Source organism: Protopterus annectens, chromosome 7.part0 (genome assembly GCF_019279795.1).
Source record: "Protopterus annectens isolate FY-2018-M chromosome 7.part0, PAN1.0, whole genome shotgun sequence".
Taxonomy (NCBI): Eukaryota; Metazoa; Chordata; order Ceratodontiformes; family Protopteridae; genus Protopterus; species Protopterus annectens.
In genome coordinates this window covers 171,653,352-171,670,914 of record NC_056739.1, presented here as the reverse complement: position 1 = coordinate 171,670,914, position 17,563 = coordinate 171,653,352, and the positions used below count along the sequence as shown (strand labels likewise).

Here is a 17,563-nt window from a genome sequence, read left to right as displayed (position 1 = left end):
ACTTAACTTGCTTTCTTTTCTTCTTCATTATCAGCCCCATATTCATGTCCTTCCTCTTCTTCCTCCTCATGTCTATCTAAACTTTCAAACCAGCGTCTACTTCCAAAATCTACACTGGAACATTTACTAGTTTCTTCTGTTTGGGCCTTCTTTTCTCTGGTTAGTGTCTGGCAGTTGTGGCAGAGGGTCAAGGTTATATACTGTAGTTTCTATGGTACAAGGTTTGATTCCCTCAGCCCTCATTTGCCTACTGTGTGACCGTGAGCAAGTCATTTACCCAGATTGCTCCTGGGTCACCCCTGAAAATGGACTTTGTGTCTAGTGGGCGTAGCTGGTTAAGAAATAGGTATTATTATTATTTTTTGACTAAATTTGCCCCAGTAAATGAAAATACCATATCAGGTTTCTCCGAAAGAGAGATGATGACAAATGGAGCTAAAATATGCAACAAAAATAAATAAAAAGTTAAATAGCAAAGAAACAGAACTAAAAGGAGAATTTTAGCAAAAGATCAGGAAGAGTCAAGAGTTCGGTAATTCTTGGGATGACAGGAGTTAAAATAGAAAAGGGAAGTAAAGAAATAGCCTCAGGATGGTGCATATCAACACCAGAAGCTTAAGAAGGAAGATAACCAAACTAGTAATGTTTCTGGTAGGGAGTGAGGATAACTTGGATTGAAAAGCAGAGATTCAGAACAGCAATTGCTGGAGATAAGATATTCAGCTCCTAGATTACCTAGAGTTTAGGAAGGACAGGGTAGGCAAAGATTGAAAAGGTGCCACTATATATAATGGACGGGTTGGAAGAGATGGAGAAAGAAAATGGAGCAAGAATAGAAGCTAGTTATAAGCTTCCTAACTGTAACATTGTATGGAGTAAAAGTGAAAAGTAGGAACAAAGACACTTTCCTCCAGCCAGCCAAAGAAAGTACAAGAGATGGTGAATTAATTAAATACAAGATCAACAAATGGTCAAAGAGACAGTGGGGTAGGTAAGACTGGATATGTTAGTTTACTAGATGTGGACTGGTGAATTCCCTCAAGCAAATTAGTCAAGGAAAAGAGATGAATATAGGAATTCAGCTTGAAGGGGCTTCAGAAAAAAAGGTACTGAATGGAATCAAGAAGGAAGAATCATTGATTTATTTCAGTCTATTGTGTGAGTGGGGGGAATGAGAGATATACATTGGCCATAAAAAAAAAAGACAGGGCACAAAGACCTGCCCTGGCATTTTGGGGCAGAAGCTAAGGAATAAGCAGGTTCTTGAACTGGGTTCTGTGACTGTGCCAGGACAATAGAGATGTGGGGACCTATGGAATATATAAAAGGGGTGATTTTAAAATGTAAAGAGAAAGATTTGAGGGAAATGTGTATACAAGGGCAGGAGAAACATGAAACTAGTCTGGTTCATTCAGGCGTTGAAGGCAGGCATAAATTATAAGGAAAATTAACACATGGACTGAAAGCCTAAGTGAAAGGATCACTGAGAATTTCTTATAATTCCAAAAGTAGGACAGTGAGGTGCATTAAAAATTCAAAACTAGAGAGGGAAAAAATTAGCAGGCATTATGTGATGGGAGATGGCGCAGGTATGTATTGGAAAGTAAAAGATACGGGATAAAAAAGTGCAGATCTGGCTTCAGAAGAACAGAATGACAGAGATGCCAAGCAGGCAAAAATTTTAAATGGCTACCTTACATCAGTGTTTATAGTGGAAAGTAAAGGGAAAGTAGTAATTATACAACACCAAACAGGAATAGTGGAGAATGGACAGCTGACAAGATAATAGCTATTGATGTGACAAGGGCATTCACATGTATAAAGAGGAAAAAGGCACTACAACATGATGGGATCCTACCTGGGATCCTAAAATGGAATGCTCAGGTTCTTGGTAAACATCTGTCTGAACCATTCAACATGAAGGTTTAGGAGGGGGTTTTCATGGGAGACTGGAAGCCAAGCAGTGCTGGTACTAATTTATAAAGGACTTACAGGCCAACAAAGGAGACAGTTCTCATAATGATTACAAGGTTCTTGGACTGCTTCTAATATAAATTCACAGCAGATAATTCCTGATATAATACCCAGGGAGATGGAAATAGGTCACCCTAAAGATGTAGTTTACCTCAACATCAGCAAAATTGTTGATACAGTCTCCCAGAAGAGGCTGTTTGCAATGAAATGAAGGACTAGGATAGGTAGTAAACCATATGGATAGGTGTACTAAGACAACAGGGTGGAGGAGAGGTAGGTAAACATGACGACAGGTATACCTAAATAGCAGGGAGTAGATGGTCACAGTAATAGAAGCTCTCAGGCTGGCAGAACATCAGATGTATTGCCGTACAGGGGTTGGTCCTGGTTCCATCTTTGTTTAATATATTCAGATCTGACTTTAAATATGCCATAGAAAATTTAACTAGTCTCCTGACTGAAAATACCCAGGTTTGTGGGGAATCTATCATAGTAGAGTGGGCCTGGTGATATACTTAAAATAGCTGGATGCATGGTCTAAGCAGCAGCTGCTCTGCTTCAGTCCTTCTAAGCACATGGTACTCTAACTGGGACAAGATAGACCAGTGTTAAGGTATGCAGCAGGCAGGGAGTGTACCTGTGTAACGGTACACCAGTGTTAAAAGTATTCGAGGGTCAGAGAGTATACCTGTGCAATGATAAACAAGTGTTAAAAGTATTCAAGGGTCAGAGAGTATACCTGTGCAATAAAATATTCATGGGACAGAGACTGCACCTGTGCAATGATAAACCATTGTTAAAAGTGTTCAAGGGACAGGGAGTATACCTGTGTTATTATAAACAAATGTTATAGTATAGACGGGATTGGAAGTATAACTGAAAATGATAAACTATGGATAAAATATACAAAGGGAGGGTAATGGAGCTTGGGAAATATAAACTAGGGTTAAAGTATGCAGGTGATGGGGAATGTGCCTGAGAAATGACAGACTTGGAGTAGACCAAATATGGAGCTAGAAGTATGCTTAGGGAATGATAACCCAGGGATGGAAGAGGTAGGGATGGGGGCAGGGAGTTTATCTATGGAATGATAAACAAGGACTAGAATATATGGAGCACTGGGACTGTGCTTGGGGAATGGTTACCCAAGGGTGAAATAAATAGGTGGGGACAAGGATTGGACCTGTGGAATGATAAGCCAGAGGGCAAGAGATATACGATGTTGGGACTGTGTTTGGGAAATGACAACCCAGCAGTGAAATATACAGGTGTGGGCAGGGATTAAAACTAAGAAATGGAAAACTAGGGCTAGATTATATACAGTGCTGGGAGCATGCTTGGGGAATGGTAACATAGGAGTGGAATATGTAGCTGCAGGGCAGAGATTGTTCAAATAAAATGATAAACCAGGAGAAGAATATACAGGATGCTGTAGTCTGCCAGGGGAATGATAACTCAGGAGTAGAATATGTTGGTGGGAACAGGGACTGTAACAAGGAAATGCCAAACCAGGTGTCAAATATGCACAGTGGTAGGGGAATCTGAGTAAAGCATCTGCAGCACAAAAAAAATGGGATTGTTATTACGAAATGTCAAACCATCTGTCCCATAGCTGGAAAGCAAATCAAATACTGTGCATTGTAACTAGCAGAGTAGATTTCAGAAAAAGAAATGTGAAATGGAATGGTACCTCTTTCTGTTAACCATGTCAACAAAAACATTTGGGTTAAACTTGATAGACTGAATGCGTTTCTGACTAACTATTGCACCAGGGGTCAGGGCTCCCCATTCCCATGCATACAAAACTTAAAAAGCTTAACTACTTTCAAGCTTTTAAAGTCATGATACCTGAAGGGTAAGTTGTAAAAAATTTTGCTGCAAGCCTGTTCAGGTTCTCTCATACAAATAGGTTTCAGTGACTTGGTCATCCAAGATGTAATTCAATAGCAAAGTCTTAATAACCCTCATCCAGGCACTGAAATATTGTGTGCAGTCCTTGAAGCCTTACTAGGAAGCAGGGGGTCACAATGCTATAAATAATACAGAGCAGATAAGCTAGGATGAAAAGGGCATTGACAGTACATGATATAAAGAGAGAGAGAGAGAGAGAGAGAGACGAAGACTGGCTAACTGAATTAAACATCTTCTGATTGGAAAACAGAAAGCAGAGATGGGCATGTTATGGTTATACAAACTCCCACAGGAAAAATGTGAGAGAATCTTATCAGGAAGGAATAACTTGAGAAGAATGAGGGTATACAGCAAGAAGATCAATAGAGAAGAGTTTAATTTCGATATGAGAAAAAAAAAAAAAAAAAAATATATATATATATATATATATATATATATATATATATATATGGGTTAGCCTTACTTAATCAAAGGACCACTCCATCGACGCTGCAAAACATTGACAACCCGACGGCCGACTTTACACACACAGTAAGTAACCATTTGCCCATCCACAAACAGTAACCTACCATTAAAACCAACACTCACATGTGGAGGGCTACACTCCCCACCCCCCCTATGTGAGGGGCTTTGCCCCCACACCCCCCTTACTTAATATTCCAACTCCAAGAATGCACTACCATGGGGGTACTGGGCAAAGTTCAGGTTAATGGCCAAACTATTACTTACCGTGTAACATCGGGCGTCGGGTTATCGATGTTTTGTAGCATCGATGGAGTGAGTGTCGATGGAGTGGTCCATCGATTAAGTAAGGATAACCCATATATATATATATATATATATATATATATATATATACATATATATATATATATGGGTCACCTTCATTTGCCTGACAGTTCATTTGCCTGACAGATATTTCAGGCAGCCCAATTACCTGACAGTTCAATTGCCCAAAAATTAGAAAAAGGCAAGTAGAAGGTTTTTGTCCTGTTCCCCACTGTAGTACGATCCTGGAGTTAGAAGATATAGTTGGGGGGATGGGGGGGCAACCTACTTTGGTTTTATATTGTGCAGTTTGGATTTTTATTGTTCACTAAAATCAATGTAGTTGGGGGGCTTTGCCCCCACCCCCCCAACTATATATTCAAACTTCAGGATTGCAGTACAGTGGGGAACAGGACAAAAACCTTTTACTTGCCTTTTTCTAATTGTCGGGCAAATGAACTGTCAGGCAACTGGGCTGCCTGAAATTTCTATCGAGCAAATGAACTTTAGGTCAAATGAAGGTGACCCATATATATATATATATATATATATATATATATATATATATATGTATATATATATATATATATATGTATATATATATACATATATATAAATATACACACATACACATACATACACACACACACACACACACACACACACACACACACACACACACACACACACACACACACACACAAATATATATTTGTGTACACATACACACACACATATGCATATATATATATATATATATATATATATATATATATATATATATATATATTATATATATATATATATATATATATATATACTTTTTTTTTCGTATGGAGAGAGATATGTCTCTCAGAGACTACTATTTCTCTGGTACAAGCTTCCCATTCACATAAAGCAAAGCCCTTCCCCGACCCTCTTCAAGCCCGACCTAGATCAACTGATGGATAATCATAAATTTACTCTTAGGGTGGCACTCATATCCCTCATGGATAGAGACAGTTGGTATTAGATACTACAGCATAGGCTCATATATCTGTGAACTTTATTCACCTAGCTATTGAAAATTAGAAAATGGGTTAAATATGGAAATATCAACTTTCTGAGTTAGAAAACCCTATTTGCGTAGGTTTGCTCTTGATTTAGCTTGGCAGATCCTGTTTGGACATCCTGCAGACTACTACAGCACCAGAAATGAGAAGGAGAGACTTTTTGCTGATTCTAAGTATCGTTTTGGCTTTTTCTTGACTGTTTTTGCTTACTGCACATTAAAAGCCATTTTTGCTGTGGTTCTGTGGTTATCACTGCTGCATTTTACTGTGAAATCATTTTACTGTGTGTGCACTTTGATTTCAGCTTAAAAGTTAAGAATTTAAACTGCCTTTACTGCTGTAGGCTTCACACTCAAGTCTGATAGACGTTCGCTGTGCATATTTACTGTTAAATTGCATTTTTCAGTTTAATTTCACAAAAAAAAATACTATCTGTTTTGCTCCTTTCCCACCTTTTCCTATACTAGAATAGTCTGGCTCCCAGATTTGCTGGTTTCAGGACTTTATTTTGTGTTTCTGAGTTGTCCAGAACTTGTTGTGGTAGTGGGAGGTCTTTCTGCTTATTAGTGAGAGTGGTAAGCATTGAGCAGCCTATCTGACACAAGAGGAGTGGTTTCCAGCTCTGAAACTGAACTTTATTGGCTGTTTTGGGCTGATTTCTATCCCTTTCAACTTTCTGAGTAAAAAACCCACGTTTTCACAAGTTTGAGCGAGTTTGCTTATCTCGCAGCACTGCTTAGCCAGGGTTAAACTATTCCTGGCACCATAAAGTCTGCTCTTCAATTTTTCCCTTAGAACTAGCCAGTTTCTTAGTTTTAGCACTTAAATCTGCTTCTTCGAGCTCAGCACTTGTCTGCAACTTATTGTAAGCACTAAATTAGCTACAAATTGCTACAGCACTCAACCTTCCTCATTTGCCTAGAGGAAAACAGCTTTTGTACTTACTTTCCTCACTTGTCTAGAGGAAAATATTTTTTTATTCAGGTATGTCCAAGGGTCAGCTCCTGGTATTCACTCCTATCTACCTAATGAATCTGGGCATCTTGGGGCAATGTAGCAACTGCCTTATGTACACAGACAACCCTCTCCTCCTACCAACCAACACTACAACCTGTGAGAGATGCACTTATCTAGCCAAACTGGAGGCAAAGGTCTCTCCAACCAAAAGTGAACTTGGCAGTCAAAAGGAGAAGGTAAACACTTGCACCATACCACACTCATCATATAGTCTCACTAAACCTACACCACAAAAATCCGCACATAGAAACACAAAAACATTTGCAGTAGTTCTCAGTAATAACCTGCCCAAGCAACAGAGACCTCCAAAGCAGAAATACAAGTAACCTCCACCCCCTGACACAACCAAAATGACACATAGCCCATAAACTCAGTGTGCCACTCAACCACAGCCCATAAGGCAAAACAACGTACCCAACACACTAGTCATAGGTGACTCTATAGTCAGGCACACTGATGTCCCACTCTTCAGGCTAAAAAGGAGAAGGTTACTGTCAGCTGCCTGTTGGGTGCCAGGATCCGCCACATAACCCATGCAGTCAGGTCACTCCACAACAAGTACAAATATGACTCTATCATTGTACATGTTGGTGTGAATGACCTGAGATGTACCTCCCTGGACTACATGAAAAGAGACATGGAAGAGCTCTAAGATCATGTAGCCCAGGCAGGTATGACCATAGCCCTGAGTATCTTTCTGCCATCGTCCATAATAATACCACAGTACAAGGGCAAAATGATTGAATTCAACAATTGGCTAAGCTTCTGGTGTCATTCTAAGAGGATCCAGTATCTGTCTGCCTGGGACAACATGGGCGATAGATCACGATGCTTTGCTAGAGATTTCCGGCACCTGTCACCCCTGAGATTCTGGATACTGGCTATGGCTCTTGCCACTCCTATAGTGCCTTTTTTAGGCAAAGTTCAAATGACAAATTCACCACTGTAACAGGTACAGGCAAGCAAAAACTGAGGGTAGTGCAACTCAGTGCTAGAAGTCTAAACCTCAAAATGCACTCACTTGAGGCACTCCTTAAAAATGGAGAACATCAATATCTGTGCAGTGACTGAGACCTGGTTCAAGGCTCCAGAGAGTGCCCTTGCATTACCAGGCTATAATTCATACCACACCTTTCGGCCATCTAACCCAGACTGGAACACTAAAGGCAGAGGTGTGTCCATATTCATTAAGGATATCCACACCTTCAGGCTAGTAGCTCAACATAATGCATCCAAGATTATCCAAGTGCAACTAATGCTGGGCAAAACTGTAATCCAAATTGTAGCTTGCTACATATTCCCTATCATGCCTCAGAATTCCCACTCCTCTTGTCTTGATATACTGGAAAATATTAGGGTTCAACCAAACACCCTAATAATGGGCGATTTCCACTACCCCAGCATTAACTTGGAAAACTACTCATGTACCAACTCCTTCGCTCAACGCTTTCTGGAATTCATAAATTCCAATGCCCTGGATCAACTTATCCACACCCCCACCAGGGGCAACAATATCCTAGACAAAGTCATTACCAACATGAGTGACAGGTGTTCCACACTTGAAGTCAACTCCTCATTGGTCAGAACCGACCATAAGCTAATCACCCTGGATATCCACATCCTGCCCCCACCCCACATTAAGGAAATCACCTTAAAAATATCTCCAAAGCCAACTTCATGCTTCTTAAGACAGAAGTGGTGAATTCATGACACCCATGCAGATGGACAATACAGTTATGAATGATGAATCCTACACAAATGTACTCTTTAGGCACTTACATCAGTGCATGGATCGTGATATCCCTAACAGAATCAAGATGCTATCCTCCAAAAAAAGGAAGTCAATCTGGTGGTCCCCTGCCATAAACAAACTCTACAACAGAAGGAAGAAACTGTTGCAAAAGAGAGTAAAATCCCATGAGTGGAGGAGCTCCTTGATCAGCCTCAGTAAGAAGCTGAGATCCCTCATAAAATCCTCCAAAGCTAGTTACGAAAACAAAATCACCACTGATTCTAAGGACAACCCCAAAGCATTTTATAGCTATGTCAAGAATCTCAGTGGCAACACCCAGATCTGCACTGAGGTACAGCACAATGGCACAAAAATTACAGAAACAACTGATATTGCCAATATCCTGGCTGATAGAGTTAGTGTTAACTTTACCCCCCTCTCACCCCCTAAAGGGCCCATATCTATACCGGAAGAATGCAGAGTCCCTGTAATCACAACTGTGCAGGTAAAAACTGCACTCTCTAAAGCTATGAATACAGCATCCATGGGACTGGGCAACATCCCAGGCTGTGTTTTACATGAACTTCAGAACAAACTGGATCCCCACCTAAGTACCATGTTCAATCATAGCATCACATCAGGGTTTGTGCCCACTGAAAGGTGCACAGCAACAGTTATCCCACTCCACAAAGGGGGAGCCACCATGGACCCCAGGAACTATTGCCCTATTAACCTGATGAGCCTGGTCTGTAAGGCCATGGAATGTATCATCATGGAACTTATAAACAAAGAGATTGGTAACCTCCAAACTCTGGACCCCACCCAGTTCGGGTTTGTGAAAAGTAGATCCTATCTCCTGATCCTGATTGACTTCTTTGAAGCAGTCACCAAAGCTGTAGACAAGGGTAAGTATAACCTATCTTGACCTCGCCAAGGCTTTCAACACCATCCCCCATTCTGGAATTATAGATAAACTCACTGATCTAGTTATAAATCTCTACATCACAAGATGGGTTGCCAACTGAATCACTGACAGAACCTGCACTGTAAAAGTCACAGACTCCAAATCTGAATTCAACCCAGTGACAAGTGGAGGACCATAGGGTTCAGTCCTGGGTCCTCTCCTGTTTGGTATCTACTTCTCTGAAGTACAGGCTAACACAGAAGGTCTCTGGCTAATGAAGTTCACAGATGACTGCAAACTAGGAGCCATAGTCTAGTCCCCAAATGATGTGGACATCCTAGAGAAGGGCTTCACTGAGACAGATGCCTGGTGTCAGAGCCATGGCCTCAAGCTCAATACCAAAAACTGCATTGTCATCCCCTTTGGTAAAAACCCTGTACCCATGAACTATCACATAGGCGACAGACTACTTAACACCAAAACTGTGATAAGAGACCTTGGGACCCAGGGGGATAGTAGTCTCTCCTTTGATAATCACATCACCACAGTGGTCAGGAAATCCTTCTACGTGGCACACCTCATCACAAAAGTGTTTTCATCCAGGAAAAAAAAGAGGTCATTGTTCCCCTCTACTCGTCACTAATTAGACCCATTATAGAGTACAATGCCCCTTTTGGGATGTACCTCACAAGACATCTACAACAGCTGGAAAGGCCACAGATGTACCTCACAAAGAGGATTACTGGCCTCAAACAGTTGCCCTACGCTGACCGTCTCAAAAAACTCCAGCTTTACTCCATAGCATATCGCCTACTCTGAGGTGATCTCTGCCTAACATACAAAGCTATGTCAAACCCAGAGCTGTTGGACATGCTCCACCTAAAGAAATCCAAATCCCTCCAAGCAACATGCTCTAGGGACCTAAACCTTATCACCACAATAAATAGAATATGCTGGAGGGATATATTCCTGTCCCAGGGACTTCCCATGCTCTGGAACAAGCTACCCATCTATATCAAACAAAGCTTCTCATTAGCACTCTTCAAGAAGAATCTTGATGAGTGGATGGGAAATAGGAAATTCACCCCGGGGATCACTTCTGTGGCTCTGCTCAACAGGGGCACAGGAAAATAACTTTCTTGGGTGGTGAAAGCCAGGAAACCTTGTTGGCTAGTCTTATTCAGACCCTTGGGCCGATTATCCACCTACGAACCTATGAACCTATGGCTGGGCTTGTAAGTGCTCGTGTTGTGTGCATGTTTTTCGGAACAGCAAATTTTTTCCCAAGGAAAAAATTCACTGTTCTGAATGTTTGATATTATGTGGTTTAGATATTTTAGGTTCGATGAAATAGCGTTCGCTATTTTCATCTTTCGATAACGTGATATAAACGCTGCTGAAAGCTGTTTCTTGGGTTGTTTTTGGAACAGAAGGAATTTAATTAATTTGTCCTGGGACAGAGCCATATCAGTGAAGAATCGATTCCCAGCTTCTCTAATGATGTTACATTTCAGCCCATTATACTAATGTTTTTCAGTTCTTTTCACAAGGTATTGCATGCTAGTTTCTCAATTTTACAAATAACCATTTTTTACTACATTAATTTGTTTCTGCTTCCTCAGGCCAGATGAAGCAGTAGCTAGGAATATAATACAGGATACTGTTGCCCATTTTGGTCAGCTGGATGTGTTGGTTAACAATGCTGAAATACTTGCAATGGGGTCAATCGAAAAAACTAGCCTGGAACAGTATGATCAAATTACGAACACTAATATCAGGTATGAAAAAAGGTGACATTTTGCGTGCAATTATTTGGTATATCCCTTTTTAATTTCTCCAAGTCTTTTGGGTTTCTAATAGCATGACGGGAATGGACCCCCTTCCTAAGTCAAAGTATGATTAAAGTTCATGAAATTAGTGTTGTTTCAATCTTTGATAGAAGCCAGAAGTGCTCTTCACAGCACCCACAATGTGCCCAGTAATGACTCCTTCTGCAAATAGCACACAGGTATGTGTATCTGTAACATATCTAAGTGCGATTGCATATTCTGTTTTATAAGATCCATTGCTCCTACTACTATTGGAACTGTCTGGATATCTTTCTTCTACGCTGCCCTAATTTCTGCCTGCAAAGCTTGATATTTTATGACTCGGTGTCTCTCTGTATGTAAGACACTGTAGTCACTGGGTGTAGCAATTTCAATGAACAATCCTACTTTTGTCTTCTTTTCATGGACTACTATATCTGGTTTTCTTGCATCTGTTTTTTGAACTGTTGGTAATGGGTGATCCCATGTGATATAACTTCATTATTTTGTCTGCTTTATGGCTCATGTTTCCAAAGTTTTTCAGCTACTTCAGTATTATAATGTTTGTACAAACCCCAAAGCAATAGTCTTGCCACGTTATTATGCCTTTCAGTACACAGTCCTTGTGCCATTAGTATTTTACAACCAGCAGCAAGATGTGCAATTGTTTCCAGTTCTGTTTTATAAAACCTGCATTTGTCTGTTTCTCCCACATATTCAATGCATTTTGTAAACCAATGTGAATGTAGTCTACTATTTTGGGGTGCCAATATTAACCTTTCATCTTTTAGTTTAAATTTACCTCTCCTTAACCATTTCTGTATTCAGTCCTGATCAACATCACCTTGTTCTAAAAGTTTTCTATACTTGCAACTATATCTATACATCTTCCGCATTTCTTGCCTTCTCATCTGATCCTTCACCTTATATTCTTTCTATTGTTTTTTGCCACATTCAGTTGCTGCCTGATTTTTATCTACTTCTGGTTTGATTTCCATTCCCACTTGACACTTATATGCTTCTGCTAAACTAAGTAGGGAAGTCATCTTAGACTTATTTTCCTCATATTTTAAAACTTTCACTACATGTGGGTCTTGTGAGGTCAACAGATATGTATGCAGTCCTACAATTGCAGATCTATATATGTAATTATTTTTGAGGAGGCCCATACCTCCTTCAGAACAGGGAATATATAGTCTTGGTATACACTGATTTTTATAAATTATTTGATAAGCATGAATCATCCTCCTTGTTTTCCTGTCCAACTAATCCAACATCTTTTGAGGGCAGTCAATCACTCCAAAACTGTACATTAGGACAGGAAAAACAAATTGGTTTATAGCTTGGACTTTGTTCTTAGATGTCAGCACTGTTTTCAGTACTAATTTTAGTCTTCTAAAATATTCCTTACTAAGTTTTATTTGCATTTGTTCGTGTCTTATTGTTGATCCTTCATCAGTTCCCAAATATTTATACACACCCTCTTGCTCCACTTGTCTTATATCACATTTCTGTCCCAGACTGATGTTTTCTTGGTGATCCAGCATTCCTACTTTAAAGGTTGGCTTTGTACATTTATCAAGACCAAATGACATTCTTATATCATCTGAAAAAGTTTTGACCACTTGCAGTTGTGCTTTCAGTTCCCCATCTGATAAACTATAAAGTTTTATATCACCTACGAAAAAAAAAAAAAAAAGATGAGAAGTCTTTATACTTTGTTGTTTTCTGGGAGCCAAATTGTAGCCATACCCTAATTTGTTAAGTAGACAGCTTAATGGGTTAAGGGCAAGACAAAAGAGCAATGGTGATAGAGATTTACCCTGTAATATCCCCCTTTGGATTTTTACCTCTGGAATAATAATTTGTCCTTTATCATGGCTTAACTGCAAAGTGGTTTACCACATTTTCATGGTCACTGTAATGTAATCAATCAGTGCATGGTGTATCTCATACATTTTTAAGTACTCTTTTATCCATGAATGTGGGATACTATCAAATGCTTTTTTGTAGTCTATCCATGCCATACTCAGATTCTTCCCCTTTTTACAGGTCTGCATTATGACTTTAACAGCAAATGGTCCTTTGTTCCATATGACTTTCTTTTGTTGTTCTTTTGTTCTATTGCCATGATTAAGTTCTCTTCTAAATGACTATAAACTCTATCATCATCTATAACAGTGTATGGTTTATACATCATCAGAAAGCAAGTTATTGGTCTATAGTTTTTAGGATAGCTTGCAGGTTCAGTCTTAGGTAGGAATATTGTTTTTTCTGTTCTTAACCAGGTTGGTTTCTATTCAGGGTGTGCATATAAATAGTTCTTACTCATGGCTAAATCTTCACTAAATATTTTTTTTTTATTATTTCAAATAAGATGTCTTAAACATTACATGAAATAAAGATAAATAACATATTTACAATTCTAAAACATTACTAACTTCAAACCATTATATAACTATTTACATTGGTGTCTATGCAAATAACATTGAAATTCTATATTATATAAAGTTAGAAACATAAGATGATATATCTTCTTTGATATTTTCAAGTATTTCCAGTACTTTCATCCAAGAGTAATAGTAAGAAGTAGATCTTTTAGTTCTGTTCTTCACTGTTAATATTTCCATGTGAGCAACTGTTGTTGTTAAAGTCTCAAATTCCTTGAACGTAGGTGAAGCCTCATTTTTCCAGTGTATAGTTATGATTTTACGTGAAATTGCCAATAGTGACCATAGAATTTTAGTGTCTTTTTTTGGTACACAGTTTGGAATAGGAGAGTTGAATAAAATTAAAGACTTTGTTAATTGAAAATTATCATTATAAACAGTCTGAAAAAATAATTAATGGATTTCCAGTACATATTGAGACATATACATTCATAAAAAACATGCTGCCAATCTGCTTTTATCTTGGTATGGCATCTCCAACATTGATCTTCAATAGAATACATTTTGGCTAACCTATGTGGTGTATAGAAACTTCTATGTAGATATCTCCAAGTGAATAATTGCCAGTATTTTGATAATGTAGAAAATTTGGAAGATTTTAGAATATTACTTTTTTCTTCTTCAACTGGAGGATGGTTGTTTATTAAAGTATAATAACCCCAGTATGATTTTTCACGATAGTTTTTTGTTTTTTTAACAATTTTATAGATATTAGACAAATAACCTGTACCCTGATAAGGCTGTTTTGTGATAAGAATAAGGTATTCAATGAGTTTTGGAGCTTCATGTCTAACTGAAGGTTGCATTTGTTCTATTTTATTTATAAGAAAATGCCTTAGATTTTGTAAAAACAGCCAATTGTCTTTATTTATATTATAATTATAAATTATCTGTTCCTTTGTTAGAATTTTCCCTTTCTCTATAAGTTGATGCCAAAATAGTAATGTTTCTTCTTTAAGTATATTTATTTTAGATATTTGGAATGTATCTAGAATACTTGGTGTAAAAGCTATAGGGAAAATAAGAAAAATCCAAGAATTAATATTTGGTATTTTGTTTATATATGTTCTGAACACTGAAAGTGTAGAGCTTACATAGTTTGATGGCAATTTATTAATATTATTTTTTTTTCCCTAAAAAATAATCTTTTAACATCCATATAAGGGGTGATGGTATTACTGTTAAGTTGTCTTGTATGTGATTATAATTGATTTCTATGTAAATCTGCTCATGGGCTTGTTTCCATATAGGTGTGTATGAATTATTTAACCATAGTGTTATGTTTTTAATAACAGATGAGGTAATATATAAATCAATATCCGGTAAATTAATTCCACCATCTTCCCAATCTGGCAAATGTTTATTTAAGGCTATACGGGGTTTATTTGGAAACCATAGACAATTTAAAATTAGTTTATTGTATCTTTGAATAATATATTTGGGAGGTGGCAATGAAAAATTTTGTATTAAGTATAATATTTTGGGAAATATGTTTATTTTAATAAGATATAATCTGTCTGCTGTTGAAAAGATATATTTATTCCAGTAACCAATTGTTTGTTCTATTTTGTCTAGTATTTTATTATAGTTAAATATTAGAGAATCTGTTAATTCATTGAGTAGATTTATTCCCAGATATAATAATTTACTTTCTGTTACTATATATTTGGAAAATCTTTTGTTTATATTATTTTTTTTTACAATTACAGGGCATAATTTTAGTTTTGTTTTCATTAAATTTTAAGCCGGAAATATTTTGAAATTTATTCATGGAGTTAAATAGAGCATTCAAAGACTCATTTGAATCTGAGAGAGTTAATAGTATGTCATCAGCAAAGAGTTGGATTTTAAGGTTTAACATTTTATTAATACAAATGCCCTTTATGTTATTGTTTGATCTGATTTGATTTGCAAAGGGTTCTATGAGTAATGCAAATAACAATGGTGATAAAGGGCAACCTTGTTTAGTTCCCTTTTTTATTGTTATAGGGCCTCATCTATATGATCCCAGTTTAACATATGCAGTAGATTTTTCATATAGTATTTGGATAAGATTATTAAAATTAGAAGGAAAGTTATATTCTTTTAAAACTAGTGAAAGAAAGTTCCAGTTAACCGAATCAAAAGCTTTATTAATAACTCATGGCTAAATCTTCATATAAAGATGTTAATACTTTTAGCCAGAAGTTAGGCACTGCATCTGGGCCTAGGGTTTTCCAATTAGGAGCATTTCTTAACTTTGTTTCAACCTCTCTTGCCATTACTTCATCCCATTTCATATCCTGTACATTTGAACTTCTCATTTTTTCTTTTACATCTTCTATCCATTCAGCATCTTGTTCCACAGGATCTTCGAAGATATTTCTCCAAAATGTATCTTTCTTCTTTTTTGGGTGGTGTTTCAATTCCTTTTGCCCTGTTTCCCAGTCCTCTATAAAACTTTTTGGGTCATCAACAAATTGCTTATTTTTTACTTTTCTTTTATATCATTTGCATATCTTCTAAGTTTTTCTGCCTGTGCTGATATTTTTAGTTTATTATTTGCGATGGTGCACAGTTATGATACTGCACACTGCTTTTATCACATCTATCTTTTTGATAATTTTTGTAGTTCTGTTCCCCCTTCTGCACTCTTCTAACAGTGACACTTCCTGTCTTAATTACTTTATAGTTCTTGCTATTCGATACATCCATGATGACATTTGATTTCTCCCCTTCCTTTCCTTTACTGCCCTGTGTTTCTGTGGTAAGACTTTATCTCTTACTAATTTAGCTGCACAGTAATAGATCCTATTTACTTCTGTTATATCACATGAATTTCTATGAACAGTCCTAATTGCTATGTCTATTTGTTTTATCAAACTTCTAACTTTTTGTTTTTTATTGACTTTCTGTAGTCTATTTCTTTCATTGATCTTAATATAGCTGTCCATTTCCATTAAATCAAGCAATTTGATTGTTAGATCATTTTCTTCTAAACTGAGGACACATTCTTTGTTCTCCATTACCTGCAGGCATTTTATAGAAAGTTCCAGAGTATCTTCCTGTGCCAAATTCTCTTCACTTACATCCTGTGTCATCTGTCACTCACTGGGCTTTCATATCACAACATTGACTATGTTAGAGTTGCCACAGTTTCCTGTTCCTTCCCTTGCTATGCAACTCCAACTGAACTGTTGTACTGGTTTTCTATGGAACACTCCAAAGTATCTTCATATGGCAGCTGATCAGATGTTCCCCATTCCACTAGTTTCTCCTTAATTTGGGGGAGCCATTACTCTAGTCTACTGTGGTGTTAGCAAAGTTAGATTATCTACAGTAAATCCTTCACTTTACATGTAATCCATAACCTCAGTTTCTGTTTCTTTAGCTTCCATTACTAATCCTCTTTTCTACTTTTCCTCTTTGTTTTCTTATTTTTTGTATTGTAAAATTTTCCATATCCAGATGCCTTTGCCTGTAGTTCTCTTCAAATATCTTTGGTGCTGCACTTTTTGTATTTATTACTTTTGTTTTTTCCTTTGCATACATATAGCACCATATTAAATCTCTTTTTTTCCATATCCATATTTCTTTTCAGATGTCTCCTGGTCCTCCTGTTTCTTCTTAATTTGGGGGCTCGTTGTTCTATCATCCTGTGCTATAACCTGTGTTAGACTTTCTATACTAAATCATTTGCTTTGCTTCTATTTTTCAACTTCTACTTTACTAATCTTCGGATCTAAGCTCCCTCTTTGTGATCTTATTTTTTGTATTGTAAAATTGTCCATATCTGGATGCCTTTACCTGTGTTTTTCTTTGAATATCTTTGTGGCTGCTTTTTTTTGCATTGATTAATTTGGCTTTCTCCTTTGCATAAATACTGTACCATATCAGATCTCTCTTTCTTTCCCATGTCCATATTTTTTTTAATACCTTTCAAAAATCTCTAGATTTTATTCTTTATG

General features: G+C 37.4%; 1 protein-coding gene across 1 annotated transcript in view; it reads left to right on the top strand.

Annotated features, from left to right (window-relative positions):
- LOC122805905 (uncharacterized oxidoreductase TM_0325-like) overlaps positions 1–17,563 on the top strand; it is a 107,975-nt gene that overhangs the window by 38,093 nt on the left and 52,319 nt on the right. Inside the window, exon 4 of the mRNA XM_044076150.1 lies at positions 10,981–11,136. Coding sequence (XP_043932085.1) covers positions 10,981–11,136 — 156 coding nt within the window. The remainder of the gene's footprint in view (positions 1–10,980; positions 11,137–17,563) is intronic.